The following is a 14,720-nucleotide window of genomic DNA, read 5'->3' as shown; positions in this document are numbered from 1 at the left end:
AAAAAAGTTTGAATAGAGTCAATCTACTGAAAAAAAATTACACAAACTGCAGCAGAGAGAGATGGAATACATTTGGCATCATGTGGCTTGCTGACTGCAATCCATTACTAGAAACTATCAATAGGTTTTCCATTGTCAAATCAGGGAAGAAGTATAAGCCTGGAAGGGTAAATTGATACAAGATTAAGATTTTTTTAGAAAGCAGAAAGCAGTGTTGATGCTAACATTATATAACTCTACAAAACATGAAAAAAAGGCTTTTAGGAGAGGAAATTATGGAAAACAAGTTTCATGAGAAGACCTACAAAGTCCATGTAATGCACATATTTCTCTTTATAAATGTGTTTACAAATATTCACTGTAATAGTTCCAAGTACCTCACAATGGTTTGCGGATTTTAATCCTGAGAACAGCTTTTTGAAATCAAGAATATATGCTTTCATTTTACTGATAGCAGAAGCTAAGGCACAGGTTAAGTGGCTTCCCCAAATTAGACAAAATTAAGGATCTGATTTCATGTTTCTCTATGATCTCTTCCCATTTCTCATTAAAGAGAAGAAATTCAATACTTTCCTTATTTGTGTGAACTATCCAGCACATCACAGTATCAATCCTATAAATGTTTGATTTCTTTAAATGCAGATAGAATAATACCACAGATCTTAAAAAAAAACCAAAAACAAACAATACCCACCAAACACAGTATTTGGAAATAGAAGAAGCTAAAAATTAGAGCTAACATAAGCTTAAACCTCACCTGCATATTGGGGAAGCGATTGTCTGAGCCATGGAATCCACCTTTGCAGCTTTTAATCTCAAGTGGTTTTCTATTAAAAATACACAGCTTATATAACTCACACTTTTCAAATCAAATCAGCATAAAGTACATTCACTGATGTCATATTTACTTTTCTGTTTAAAGATACTTAGAGGATTTTCCCTAAGGAATGAGAAGTCTTTAGTGCTTGGGAAGAGAATGCCTTTAAAATCAGAATGGTAATTTTCTCTGCAAATGTTATCCCTTTGGAATTTTCATGTGTCCATCAGAGTAATTTAAAGTCAAAGTACATGATATATGAAAAAAAAAATTCATTTCAGGATAACAGATTTTCAGCTCACGGCCACTTGTGTAACAACTTTACGGTACTTTAGGTAAGTATATTCTCAATATTTTTTTAAATAAAAACACTAATCTAATTTTGACCATTCAGATGGGAATCTTACAGTCTAATAAAAGCAAACATCCAACCTGTGCTATACACACTATGTAAACACAGAGTTCTATTAACCCAAACCTGATTTGCACAACCTGCACATGTCTACAGTGTTACACAACAGGACTTACTGAAGAGGTACACTGAAAAACTCTTCCATGATGAAAGCCCTGAAGTATCACAGAGGTGTTCAAAATTAATACCATTACAAGAAATACCACTCTTCTGGGACTTGTAAATTCTTTCATCAAAACACATAAGGTAATTAACTACCATGGACTCAGTAAGTTCAATGACTGACAAGACTGATTTAACCTAGAAATTATTTACATGCTCTGCTTTCATGGACTCACTTTGGAAATTCCTACAGCACGGCAAGATGTGCTTAGATATCTGAGAGTGAGGACTTTAGTTTCTATCCTGCCACTACCTCCACACCCAGCAGGGAGAACATCAATAGCTGCCAGCTTAGAATTAAGCCTCCCTAGGCCAGCAAAACCTGCAGAAAAAAGCATGCATTGTTCCTTTGCAGTGTCCCTTTGCTATGACAAACAAGAACATCACACGCTAACAGCTATCACTGAACTCTAAGCACTTAGAAGACAAAACAAGAAATCATTTGTTGTACAGTCAGTATTGAGATGTGTAACTTACCGAGCAAGCTGCCATTGGGAGTCCAAATAAAAGTGCAGCGGTTCAATCCGGTCATTATAGGAATAATGGAAACGCTTGGGTAGCAGCTGTTTCATATAAGCTTTGAAAGGTTGGTTTGGTTTTATGCACTGGAATGTTTAAATTAAAACATATGGAAATTTTGGTGAAATGTGTATTTTATGTCTTGCTCACTTCTTACAAAGCACATCAATTGCAAATGGTCTGCAGTAGCTTCCACTAAGAACAATGTAACTCCCCCAGGTTTGGAGTCATAAGATCTGAGACATATGCATGAACACTTAAATCACAAATACTGACTGGTTTTGGATTCAATAGTATTTAAAGCTATTTAATATTGCATTATGGACAAAAACCGCTTTTTTTATTTTTCTTACAGCCTAAAATTGTACAGAACCAAATGGTACTGTGTAGAATTTATAAAGAATTACACTAAGACATGATCATGGTACTTCCATGAGTGATAAGAGACTGTCCAGTGCAAAAATCTACAGCTCTGCAACAGAGAAGGTACCAGACATTTAGGGTTTTTAGACTGATCACTCGGGGACAAATAAACTTTTTTACGAACCAAGATCCATTAATGATTTTAAAAAGGAAAAAAAATACGCACAAAATAAAATCTCTACTATAATAATGGAAACTTTGAATACTGAAGTCATCTATACAAACAGCATTGTTCTCACCAACAACAGTGTCTGCATAAATGAGAGGCGAACAGATTACGATGCAGAGATGAGAACAGAAGCCAAGGACAGAACAAAAAAGAAAATTCATAAAACTGCAACTGATGCCATCCCCACCCCCAAAAAAATATAACTCAATAGCCTCTCTCAAAGCTGTTTACCAAAAAGGTGTGAGCAAGAAAATCCTGTGTGTGTCCTGTCAGTAGAGCTGAGCTTTACACTGACATGGCCCTCAGCTAGTATGGTCCAGATACACAAGTTCTCCAGTTGGAAGAGCAACAAAATACAGTGAGATGAACACAAAGCCTTAGTTAATGCACAACCCGATAACCCTGTGTCACCTTACTGAATTTTCACCTTCCCCTGTGTGCTGTTGTTAACTAAAGGTCACACACAGAACCAATTAGGTTGGAAAAGACCTCTGAGATCATCAAGTACAACTATGAGTGAACATCCACCTTGTCAACTAGAAAACAATTCTTCCAGATGTCCAACCAAAACCTCCCTGGTGCAGTTTAAGATTATGTCCCCTCATCCTCTCACTGAACAAAAGTACAGATAGTATGTAAGTTGCCCAGCAAACAACTAATGCTATAAAATATCTGTAAATGTCAGGAGAAATTCAGACAGAGCAACAGATAAGACAGCACTTACCGTGAGGTTTCTGACAATGCCTTCATAATTAACTGGAAGAATCATATGTAAGTATTAGTCACCTACGTTAAAAAAGATCAGATGTAAAATGGAATCATACTCATCACATAACACAAATGATAAGTTTCAATAAATTTCTGTGTGTAAGAAATCATTTTTCCAGATTGAAAACCATGTAGAGCAAGAAAATCTCGAAACTGTTGAGCTATTCCTTCTATAAAATTTTAGTTCAGCCTCTCTTCCCCTTGATTACATATTTACAGCTTTAAATTTAAACTGTAATAGTTAAACTTTAGTTAATTTTATTACTTAAAATTTAACTATACTTACATGTTGAACTATATTAGCCACAGTTAGAAAACTAATCCAAGAAGTAAGATTTCAGAAAAGAAGCAACTAAATGCTGTGTTAATCAAAGTGAATTTTTCTTTGATAATAAGCTTATTAAGAAAAAGACACAAATGCAACTGCCAGGACAGCAGTTTTGTCTTGTAAATATCCTTAGAAAGAAAGCCAAGCACCAGCTGGCCAAGTTTCAGATGCTTAGGCTCAAGCCAAAAGGGAACATTGCATCATATAGTTTGATATTTTGTGTAATAGAGGCCCACTAGATTTCATAGTTACTCTGTCCTGATTCTGACATCCAATACTTGACTCAAGTACCTAAAGGATTACCCTGGCAAGAGAGCCTTTCATAATTCCTGCACAGATACATGCAGTGCTACAAAGACAGCTCTGCTACTTCATTATAGCAGTGCACACCTCCAAAGGACGCGATGCACTACTTCTCTCCCTGAACTTCTCCAAGGAGAACCTGAAACTGCATTTGACTCCCATGTTCTCCAATTAAAATATTTAAATATTTAAAACAGCTTAGAATAGCATCAAGCAGTGAAGTAAACAGAACTTAAAGTCACTGGGGTTAAGGTCTAAAAGTTTTAAAGGGCACAGAGAACAATAATCTCAACAGAATAAAACCCAATACACCCAAAAAATACTATGAAACATGAAGAAACCTTCTGCATTCAACACTAAAAAGTACCAAAAATTGCAGGGATTAAATATTCGCCTAAAATAAGACTGCTTAACAAACCAGAGTTTAAAATTTGTAATTTTATGTACAGATGTTTAAATGTAAAAATCATTGATTTTTACTCAGTTTTATTATTTATGTTTACTTGCAGTTTACTCAACTACTGTCAGGCCATTAGGCCAATTTTTTATAACTAGGAAACATAATACTCAAAATAATATATAAATGATAGTAACAATTTTATATTTCTCTAAGGCAGAAATATTGCAGATTTATACAAAACTTAATAAATTAGGAAATGAGGTGAGACATGAAGGGAGGATTTTGGGGCTGTCTTGTGCACGTGTGATCTTATTCAAAGGAATGCCATTCACAACACAGGACGTATTTGCAATTGGTAACTCTGAGGCAGCCCATCAAATGTTTTTATGTATTTGAATGTGGGATTCAAGTACAGTTTCGGACTTTGAAAGTCAAATGGTCTTTAAAAGCACAAGTGCACACCCTACGTAGTATTTCCTCTTCATCATTGTCCAGGTTGTCCCTAGTTGGCATTCACTCAAGTTCACTAATGGAAGATGTGGATCCTAAGTTTGTATTTGTAAAGTACAAAAACATATAACCAAATAACAAAAGTTAGTTGAGCAACTACATACAAGAGAAATACTCATCTGGAACATTATTAGGTCTTAGGCGAGCTGCAGGACCGGGTACAACTATGAAATCTTGAACATTGTCCAGATAGCTGTTCAGATATGCTGTTTTTCCGCAGCTCCCGACTTCCATCCCTGTAAAAGGAAATACATTTTCTTTTAAAATTGAATATCAGTGTAGAGTCACCTTGCTAAGGACACATGTAACTTCAGTTGTAGAAGTCAGAAATGTAATTTCTCTGGTCTTTTTATCAGCAATCCCAAAGCATCTGACCCAAGAAGACCGAATTACTCATGTATAGAAGACTAAAAACCAAGCATAAACACTATCAGTCATTTCCTCAGCTGAGAAAGACTCTCCAATTTAATAGACAAACTTTCTTCTCTAAAGGAAAAAGAACTCTTATGAGCCTAAGAACAGTAGTAACAGTCAGACCAAATATTAATTTACCCCAGTATCCTACCTAATAATATTCCGTACGTAGCTAAAGAAATACCCAACAGGCACAGAATTATTGACTAGTCCTTCACCCAATGCTCTTTACCTGTTTTCAGAAACCAAAGGGGCTTTGAGTTGTTTATTGCATTTGAACTCTTACTTTAAATAAGTCCTGGCATCATCATCATCATCATCATAATATTTATTAGTGTCATAATTTTTTTAAGCCTGTAAATGTATTTGACTTGCACCATTCCCTGTGGCAATGAGTTTTGCAAGTCAATTTTGTGCTGCATGAAAGTGTGCTTATATTTCATTTGTCAAGAAAAGCAGCAGAAAAAAATAGTTAAATGCATAACTTACAGGAATAATTCCAGATATACAGAAAAGCTAAAAAACTAAATCGAAGTTTCATTTTCACAGCCTTCTAGTAACATATAAGGGAACTGATAATGGAAATTAAGATATAGCTTGTATTTTCAGTTCCTCTGCAGTTTGTAAACTGTTGCTGTGCAATGTAGTTAGAAGACAGAAGAAAATTATATCCATTTTTTAACAGGTCACATTTTTTACTGTTTTTCTTTTACCATCTGCTAATGGTCACAAAAGGAATTAGAAATAAAATATGATAATTATTTAATTCCTATGTCTTGCTCTTCTTTACCCCTACATAAAATAGTCTCTCTCTCACACTGATTATCTTTCATATCATCTTGATAATATAAAACATATTTTATAGGTATTAATTCCTTTTGTTAATCTTGCCAGAAACATACAAGTATAAATTCAGAATATTACTTTATAAAGACAGTTCTTTGAAGTTCTGATATACTTCATAAAATCAAATTTACCATGATCTGATATAAAAATAATGTTCAGGCATTTATGCAAGTTCATTTGCTTTAGACCATCCATCAGCATCCCTACTATTTTGTCCACTCTCTGTAATGCCATAATGACCTGCAGGACAAAAACAGGAATGTAAAGTAAATGTTAAAAATACTGTTAAATATGTCAAAATGAAAATAAGAGCCTGCAGACTGGATATCACCCTCACTGTTCAGTTACCTCCCCCTAGAGAAGACTGGCTATATCTACACTATACAGCCCTTAACCCAATTTTTTTCTGTCCCATACTGCACTACGACACAGCTACATATTTTTAGGTGCTATTTCAGTTGCAGATGCTTAAAAAAGAAGGAAAAAAACCCAAAACAAAAGCATCAAAAAACCACCACACAGGTTATAACCAGTGAGGGTGGCTTTAAAGTATGAAATTGAGGATGTTGCATTGTGCTTGGGCACAACCAAGGACAGCAGGGAATGACAAAGAATGCAAATACTGATGTGCTGGATAGAACAGAGGACACCAAGCCTGCAATACCCTTCCTCAAAATGTCTGTTGGGAATTGGAGCAAACTGTCCTTGAAGTAGTACTCTGAAACTAATATCCAGCCACACTACTTTAAATAAACTGAGAAAGGCAAAAAATTAACTACCAGTTTAGCACTGCTTGTGATCAGGGGTCTGATGCCCAAGCTCACTTGCAGAAGTACAGTACTGGAGCTACTTTTGAATAGTTGCTAGGTTAAAAAAAAAAAAAAAAAGTATTTTCCAATGAAGTAATTCTGTCACCTCACTGAACTGCTAGTACAAGCTGTCTTGCTTTGTATCAACAAAGAGATGTTCCTGCAGAGACTATATACAAATCCGCAGGGTCTTTCTCCGCAGAGCATTCCTGACATAGGGAACTTTACATCCACTCATTAAGGAAAGAAAAGGATAGCCAAGTTAATAATCTTCCCTGTACTGTGGTTCCAATTATGTCTATTACATCCTTACACGAATAGCAACTACTCACAGCTCAAGAGGAATTGGCAAGAGCTTTTTTACTCTTGTCACCACTGAAGCTAAATACCCACTTATGATGCCTAAACTCCCTGTCTCCTCAAGATGGGAGAATTTTACAAAGGTCCTGAATTTCAAGAACATTTTCCTTTGCATTTTTCACTTTGGTTTTTTAAAAGGTAAAGCTATTCAGTACTTTTTAAGACAGTAGCAGTCCAAAGACTTCTTACTTATATTAGAAATCACTGATTGATGGGGCCCATGTTCTTTTATCTGTCACTTTCTGAGAAGGCATAGATTATAAGTGAAGGGAGATAAAGCCAAAATCCACCCAACCTTAGCACAGAGACTGGGGGGAAATGAATGACAATTGTAACATGAATACTTAATCATCACAACTTGGACACTGTTATGCAAACCCTTGTTCTTGCTAAATTGAAATTATACAAATTTTCTGTCTCCACTCCCCTCCCACGCCAAAAATCAACATGAACCATTAGGAGCAGATAAAAGAACATACAAGACATACCCAATCATGCATTGGTAATTTAAAAGTTATTGAAATGAAGAAAATGAAAATTAGGCTTACTAAATAGGCTATTATATGGTTTATATCAATGCTAATCATGGATGGACTGTCTATTCATATTTTTTTCCTAAAAAAGCATACTTCACATGATCTTAGTTATCCTAACATGGATTATGAAATTTATAGAGCAAAGCTTCAAATTTAAAAAAAAAATAAAATAGAATTAAGAAACTACAAAATTACTTACTCCGCTGCTTACTGGTCCAAACTTGTGGCCCGAGGAATCTGGTTCTTCTAAATACAGAGTGTAAAAGTGTGGTCTATATCAAACAGTACCAAAAATGTAATATTTTACATACATGTTGAGACAGTTTGAGACAGTTAAGAGATTATATTTCAACAATGGAGAACAAATATTGGAAACAACACTGTCATTCAGAGGAAGAATACATTAAATGGACAGAAGCAATTTAAAAAGTTTTCAGTCAGAGAAACAGGTTTGCACTAAATAATATTTTAATATTGATAGAATAAATCATAATGTATTGTTTAATATAGAAATTGTGTTTACAAAGTAATTCATTGTAATACCAGTCAATCAGGAACTCGCACTTGCAAATGTAGACCTACCTTTCATCTTCAGGTAGCTGCAGCCAGCGAAGGACACTCACCACTCTTTCTTCAAAGGGGATTGAGCTGCATCAAAATAATACAATATCAAGAGCTAAATCTTTTAGCCATATATTACCAAAAAAATCACTGTACTTTAGCAGAAAAAAAACCAAAAAATCATTACAGGCTTTTTTTCAGGATACAAATTTGTATCAAATTTGAATCAAAAATTCCATCCTGTATGAAAGGTGTAAGAAGAGAAAGTGATCCTAAGATAGAAATGAGAAACCTTTCTTAGGCAAGATTTGAGATTATTAGATAAATGGTGATAAACATGTTCATTAAGCAGAAAATGTTTAATTCCAGTGAAGAGCAATCACTGACTTAAATATGAGTGCCTTAACATTTTCAAAATCTGTAATGAAAATAATTTTAAATTGGAACAGCTTACCACAGTCAACAGTAAGACTAATTTTCATGGGCAATGTCACATCAAAGCGTGATCCATTCACTACATAAGAAGTTTGTATTGAAATATTCTACACCAGCCAGAAAAGGTTTTTATAAACAGAAAGAGTAAAGCACTAGAGCTTCAAAGCTGGTTACGCTTAAAGCTGATTTTTACACATCTTACCATTAAAACATTTCTTGAGGAATGAAAAGATAATTAAACATTATACTGAAACAAAATTAATTGGATCTTAGCCTTTTTTCCCTATAGTACAAAATTATTTAGAAAAGTAGGGAAAAAAATTATGTTCTCTCTGGCACCTGTCCCACTGCAATCATTAATGTAAAATATTCCTCTGAGACACAGGTGTTTACATACCCATTGTATATTTCATACAGGTTTGGAAAGGTTCCATTCACTGCTACATCAGACCCAGGCCAGAAGAAGGTCCCTGCTTTCAGCCCTTGGTACATGGCTGTGAGCCAAATCTGCCAGAGAACATTTCCCATCGTTAGCGCCCGTCACCCAACCAGCTGAGAGACTGCCAGGCCCACAGCCACCCTCACCAACCCTGCACCCCTCAGCAAGATCCAAAACTAACAGTGCCATGGAGCACTCCAGTCAGTCTGGCTGCCATGGCTATCTGCAGCCCAGATACACCTTGTAGGCTGATTCCTTGCAGCAAACACTCGCATCCCTGCTGCTGCAATGCCACGGAGAGCCAGGACTGAGGTAGGAACCATTAGTAGAAATGCAATCCCCAGGAAGGGGAAACGTCTCATAAACAGTGACACAAGAAGGGGTGGGAATATTCCAAGGATCTATGTCCCACACAATCTTGACATATGGAAACAGCATTTTTGTCAGTTCTTTTGATCTTACTGCTGCTCTCTGGTTTACAGATTTATGCCTTCTACACATTTCCTGCCTAAATCATACATCACTCTATTCTCAATGGCCTGCAAATTCTACACCTGTGCATTCTTTCCTCAAGGAAAAAAAAAAAAATAACCAAACAAGACAAAACAAACATAACGACACAAAACAACAAAAACAAAAAAAACCCCAGTCTTTCCCATGTACAAAATAGTTACATCTGATCTTTTGCTACTCTTCAGGCTAGTGCTCACCCAAACTCTTCCATGCCACTTCATTTTCATGGCAATCTCATTAGTTTTGCCATAGGTGTATAACTGAGCTGAGACAATTTCTTTTAAAACCACATCTTTAGACCTACAAGTAATTTAAGCAGAGCAGAAACCTTTATTACTGCTTATTATTCAAACTTACTGGTCTGTTGATTTCTTCACCAGAGTTAGCTGCAAGCCCACTCATGTTAAAAACAGACCAAAATCTGCTTGCTATATTAGCTATTTTAATCCAGCATTCTCCTTAGAGAACATTCTGTTTAAATTCAACAAAACCTGTTACATTTTGTTTCATTTGTTATTTTGCAGCTCTAGTACTGCAATTCCTAGTGGTGCTGAGTAACACTTCTTGGCTGACTTAGAATTACCCTCTGTACTCTTTCAACATAACTGTGCATCCAAGCAATATTAGGTAACATAACAGAGTGATGTACGTTCTCAGAATGGCATTTATACTTACAGGCTGGCCTTGGTACCACTGCGGATTAAACTTCTCCTCACTTTTAAGGGTGAAGGATGCATTTCTTTTGGGGTCATACATCTTGTTATCAATTATACCATGGGATTCAGGATACAGCCCCTGTAATTGAGAGTATGCCTTGTTGCAGTGCTCTAAAGAAAAAGAACCTTCCAGCTAACTCAAGCATGTCCTTTAGACAAATATATCCATTGAACAGTCACTCTACTGGTGACTTCTACTCCACCAGCAGCTAAGGACTCAATAGCACCATCATCCCTCATTGCATCCAAGCCCTACCTTCCAACCCTTATTTGCTTCTCAGTGAGATTTAAAAAAATTTGGCACAGTTCTTTGGGATCCAACTGAAGGACACTGTTTCAGTTCACACATCTATTGTATGTTTAGTACCAAAGACAAAACAATTACCTACGCTAATTACCTCCATCACATGAGCAAAGGTTCTAGCTGTAGAAAACCATTACGTGAGCAGTCAAAGAAGTGCAGGCACCAGGTCTTGGGTAGTTTTAGTAGACTTTGTGCCCTGTCTTTAAGCAGACTGGCTCTTTTTACATTTATAATGGATAAAACACTACCACCATTAGGACCTTGCTACTTTTCACAAGAATGAGGAGTTGCAATAAAGTTCTCTACTTTACAGCTCACATGGCTGCTGGGCATGATTAATGTTTCTTAGTTGCATATTCAGTCATGGAGATTTGTGAGAATTACACAATTAAGCATCTCATTCCTGAACTTCTGCTCCCACCAAAGGTCTTGACAAACTGGGAAGAAAATGCAGATCCTAGTATTTGATTGAATCTTAGTTGTGGCACGATGAAACTAAAAAGGATGTCCTGGATTCCAACCCTGCATTTGTGTTGAAAACCTTGATTTTTCTTTTTCCTCCTATATGCAAGAGATGGCAAATTTATAAGATCAGCTTTGTGACATTTCTGTGCAGGTTTGGATACGGTCCATCACACAGAGCCAGCCAATACCAGCATGATGCTCAAATCTTTCCTCTCATTTATACCCTTCTTTTCATCATGACAGGCTACCTTGATGAAGTGGAATAAGGTTGGCAACTTAAAGCAGTCAGGCTGCTCCCACTCCAAGAGAGGAAACTGCAATTTAGTGGAAATATTTACAGAAATGAGGAGTTGTAAAGTGATGTAAACTTTTGGCTATATGGGATTTTTCACAGCTACTCTTGGAAGAATTGGATTTACTTACATTAGATCTTGACACTTAGCTGTAGCATTATATAATAGCTAACCTAATAGTATATAATAGTTAACCTAAAAATACATAAATATAACACATATTTTTTCCTATTCTGAAGGGAAATCAAATTATTTTAATAATGCATCAAAATATACTATTCCCTTGGAGAAAACTTGAAAATGAACAGTAGTGGAAACATATAATATACAAGAATTCTTACTGTAACAATGGAGTAATGGTTGGGAAAAGTTTTTGAAGGATACACTGGTCGCATACTGGAAGTGTATGTTCCACATTTCTCTAGAGAAAGTAACAAAGAAAGTCAGCAAAATTACTGAAATAAAAATCTTGCAAGTTTCTCTCATAAAGATGTATAACTATTTAATAAATAAATAAAATAAATAAATAAATAGAAAGGAGCTGGAATTTATTTCCCAGAAAGTTTTCACTCTTTAAAATTGTGGACTTAATACTTAAGTTTTCTTCCTATATTCATTTACAAGCTAAATGCCTATTAACACAAATGTTCTATCTGCCTAACAGCTGACTGCAATGGTCACATGAGCAAAACCTACAGCCTTTGTGAAAGGGATGTACAGATAAGAATGAAAAATGAAAGAAATCACACCCTCCAAAGTAGCCCTGGTATGCAAAAAGCGCAGTCTGCAACTTGAGACCAAGCAGACACTTAACCCTGGGTGCTCCCAGAGGTGAAGTGGCCGCTGACACAGTAGTGCCTGGCTCTCTAAGTCATCTGTCAAATCGCTGCTTATTTTGCAGTCTTCATTCCTTGTTTGTGGGGCTTTTAAAATAGAAAAATAAGCTCTTATTCTAGGATGAATGTCAAAGTTTTCTTTATCTCAATAGACAAATCATATGGCTTTAGGGAGATTAGTTTACAGTATTGGCTAGTATGAAGAAGCATTAGCAAGGCCAAAATTTAAGCAAGGCCCCCTTATTTAAGGGATCTAAATTTCCACCAGCAAACGTGTGGGCCCCAATTTTCAGAAATAAAAAAAAAAAAAAGAAAAAGCCTTCATGACAACTTAAAAAATACAAAAACTGCTTCAACAGATTCTGAAGAACCAAAATTAATGACCCTATAGGAAGAACATCACCGGGTCATCTTCACTATGACTCTGGGTAATTATATACAATATAAATAGAATAGAAATAAAAGGCTTCATAACATAGGAAGTGTTGCATCAAGGCACTTTGAACTCATTAGATTGGGGCTTCAATTTGATTTCAGTTGAAATAATCAATTTGATTATTTCAATCAAGATAAAAGAAGCCAGGCCAGAAAAATAAATCCTCTCAAGTCACACAGGCATGCCCTCCCACACTTGTGTTCTGTACAATCACTTGTGTCTTTTTTTATTACTGGTAAACACCTAGCACATTTCTATTACTTCCAAATCTGTATTGAGATTGTTTTCCAAAATCTTAGTGTTTTGGTGTGGGTGGCTGGGGGGGGTTGGGTTTGGTTTTTTTTGTTGCTGTTTTGCTTTGCTTTTTAAAGTAATGGAAAAACACACTTTAAAAGTTTTACCAAAAATCCTAAGGGAATTTTGCTAGGACTTTCCACAAGAGTTATCTTTTTGGCTCATTGCCTTAGCTAAAGATGATTTAAAGATTATTTAAGACAAAAGGACAATTTAGCTAAAACTTAAAATATTACAGCATAATTGTATATAAAAATGTCTTTTCTGAACACCACATGCGCACAGCAAGACTATGCCTGGGTTCACTAAAATCCCTCAGCTCTGTGCTGAATTGTCCATCTTTCAAATAGCAGGGAGAGCAAATGTATAACAAAACATGGTAAAAGTGAAGTTATGATAGTCTTACAACATCTACTCTGACAGATCTCTCCAAGGAGACACCAGAATATCCCTGTAAGTATGGCTGAATGACCAGGACCAAATAAAGGCAGTATTTTTATCTATTGGAATTCTGCACTTGTCATCAAATGCTTTAGAGAAGAAAAATCCAGGCATTTAGCACGGCCCTAATTTAACACAGAACCAGGCAATTCAATAAGTTACTGAATGTGAGTAGCTGTTCATTGCTTTGTAAATGCATTTTTAAACTGTCTCATCTTGAAAATTTAATAGTCCTATAAATGGGCAGCTCTGAACTCTGAAATCATTTAATAAAAAATTTCAGCAATAGTCAAGCAATTTATTCACTATCATTACCTGTCTACACAGAGGAACAGATTTCATCACCCTCTTCTGAATAGTAAAATCCTGCAGGAGTATCTACTCACTTATATAGAAGTTTATTTTTTTCAATATGACTGCTTCCACTATTTTTGGACACATGGAACATAAAGCACAGAGATTTGAAGCCACAGGCCCTCAGAGTGTTATGGGATATACACCTCAGTGACACCAATTTTCATTAATGATAATATTTTTCTCTTACTAAAGAAAATTTGCTTCATCTGTGCATTTCACCAATTTTTTACTAGGAGGGAAGAAAGAAGAAAACAGAAAATCCCATAGCACATTATGCAGCAAAAGCCTTTAGCATATTGCCAAAAAAATTATCCAGAGTACTTTAGAACCATAAACGTAATGCAGAATTAACGTATTTTGTTGGATGTAAAACATGTATTATTAGGCAGTCTGGTATTAGAGTCCTTTAAAAATATACATTTTGACCATCAAAAACCTCATAGCTGTGGAGAAGTGAAATGATTTTCATGAAGATACAAAGATATTTTTATTTCTTAGCGGTCAGAATTTATCATGGGTCCAGTGCAAAGAGAAGCACAAGCTAATTACAGAAGTCAATGAGAGAAGTCCCACTGTAGTCTATCCAGATCAAAGAATTAAGAAATTACATGTGTAAGTGGATATCACAGACTGGAAGCCCTACAGATGCTTTGTGACACTTCTACCTTGTATCTCAGGCAGAGCTAGAGTAATTTGTACTAGCCAGATTCTCCTAGAAATGTCCCAGAAATCTTCTAGGAAGTTTAAATTTTTTATAACTGCATCTAATGAAAACTTTGCAAGTGTCTCATTTTATTCTAGCATGGAACAAATCTAAAAAGAACCCAAAACCTCAAATACATCTGCGAATTGTT

At 35.7% G+C, this 14,720-nt stretch overlaps 1 protein-coding gene across 1 annotated transcript in view; it reads right to left on the bottom strand.

The window, feature by feature from the left end:
- Nucleotides 1-14,720, bottom strand: part of ENPP1 (ectonucleotide pyrophosphatase/phosphodiesterase 1) — a 51,156-nt gene that overhangs the window by 11,439 nt on the left and 24,997 nt on the right. Inside the window, exons 7-16 of the mRNA XM_058836918.1 lie at nt 11,844-11,923; nt 10,400-10,519; nt 9,170-9,279; nt 8,359-8,424; nt 7,976-8,048; nt 6,203-6,311; nt 4,916-5,047; nt 3,227-3,258; nt 1,869-1,996; nt 758-827 (exon numbers count right to left, since the gene is read on the bottom strand). Of these exons, the coding sequence (XP_058692901.1) occupies nt 758-827; nt 1,869-1,996; nt 3,227-3,258; nt 4,916-5,047; nt 6,203-6,311; nt 7,976-8,048; nt 8,359-8,424; nt 9,170-9,279; nt 10,400-10,519; nt 11,844-11,923 (920 nt within the window). The remainder of the gene's footprint in view (nt 1-757; nt 828-1,868; nt 1,997-3,226; nt 3,259-4,915; nt 5,048-6,202; nt 6,312-7,975; nt 8,049-8,358; nt 8,425-9,169; nt 9,280-10,399; nt 10,520-11,843; nt 11,924-14,720) is intronic.

The sequence above is a fragment of the Poecile atricapillus genome, chromosome 3 (genome assembly GCF_030490865.1).
Source record: "Poecile atricapillus isolate bPoeAtr1 chromosome 3, bPoeAtr1.hap1, whole genome shotgun sequence".
In the NCBI taxonomy this organism is placed as follows: domain Eukaryota; kingdom Metazoa; phylum Chordata; class Aves; order Passeriformes; family Paridae; genus Poecile; species Poecile atricapillus.
Note: the sequence above shows the minus strand (reverse complement) of the source record. Positions and strands in the feature narration are given on the sequence as shown.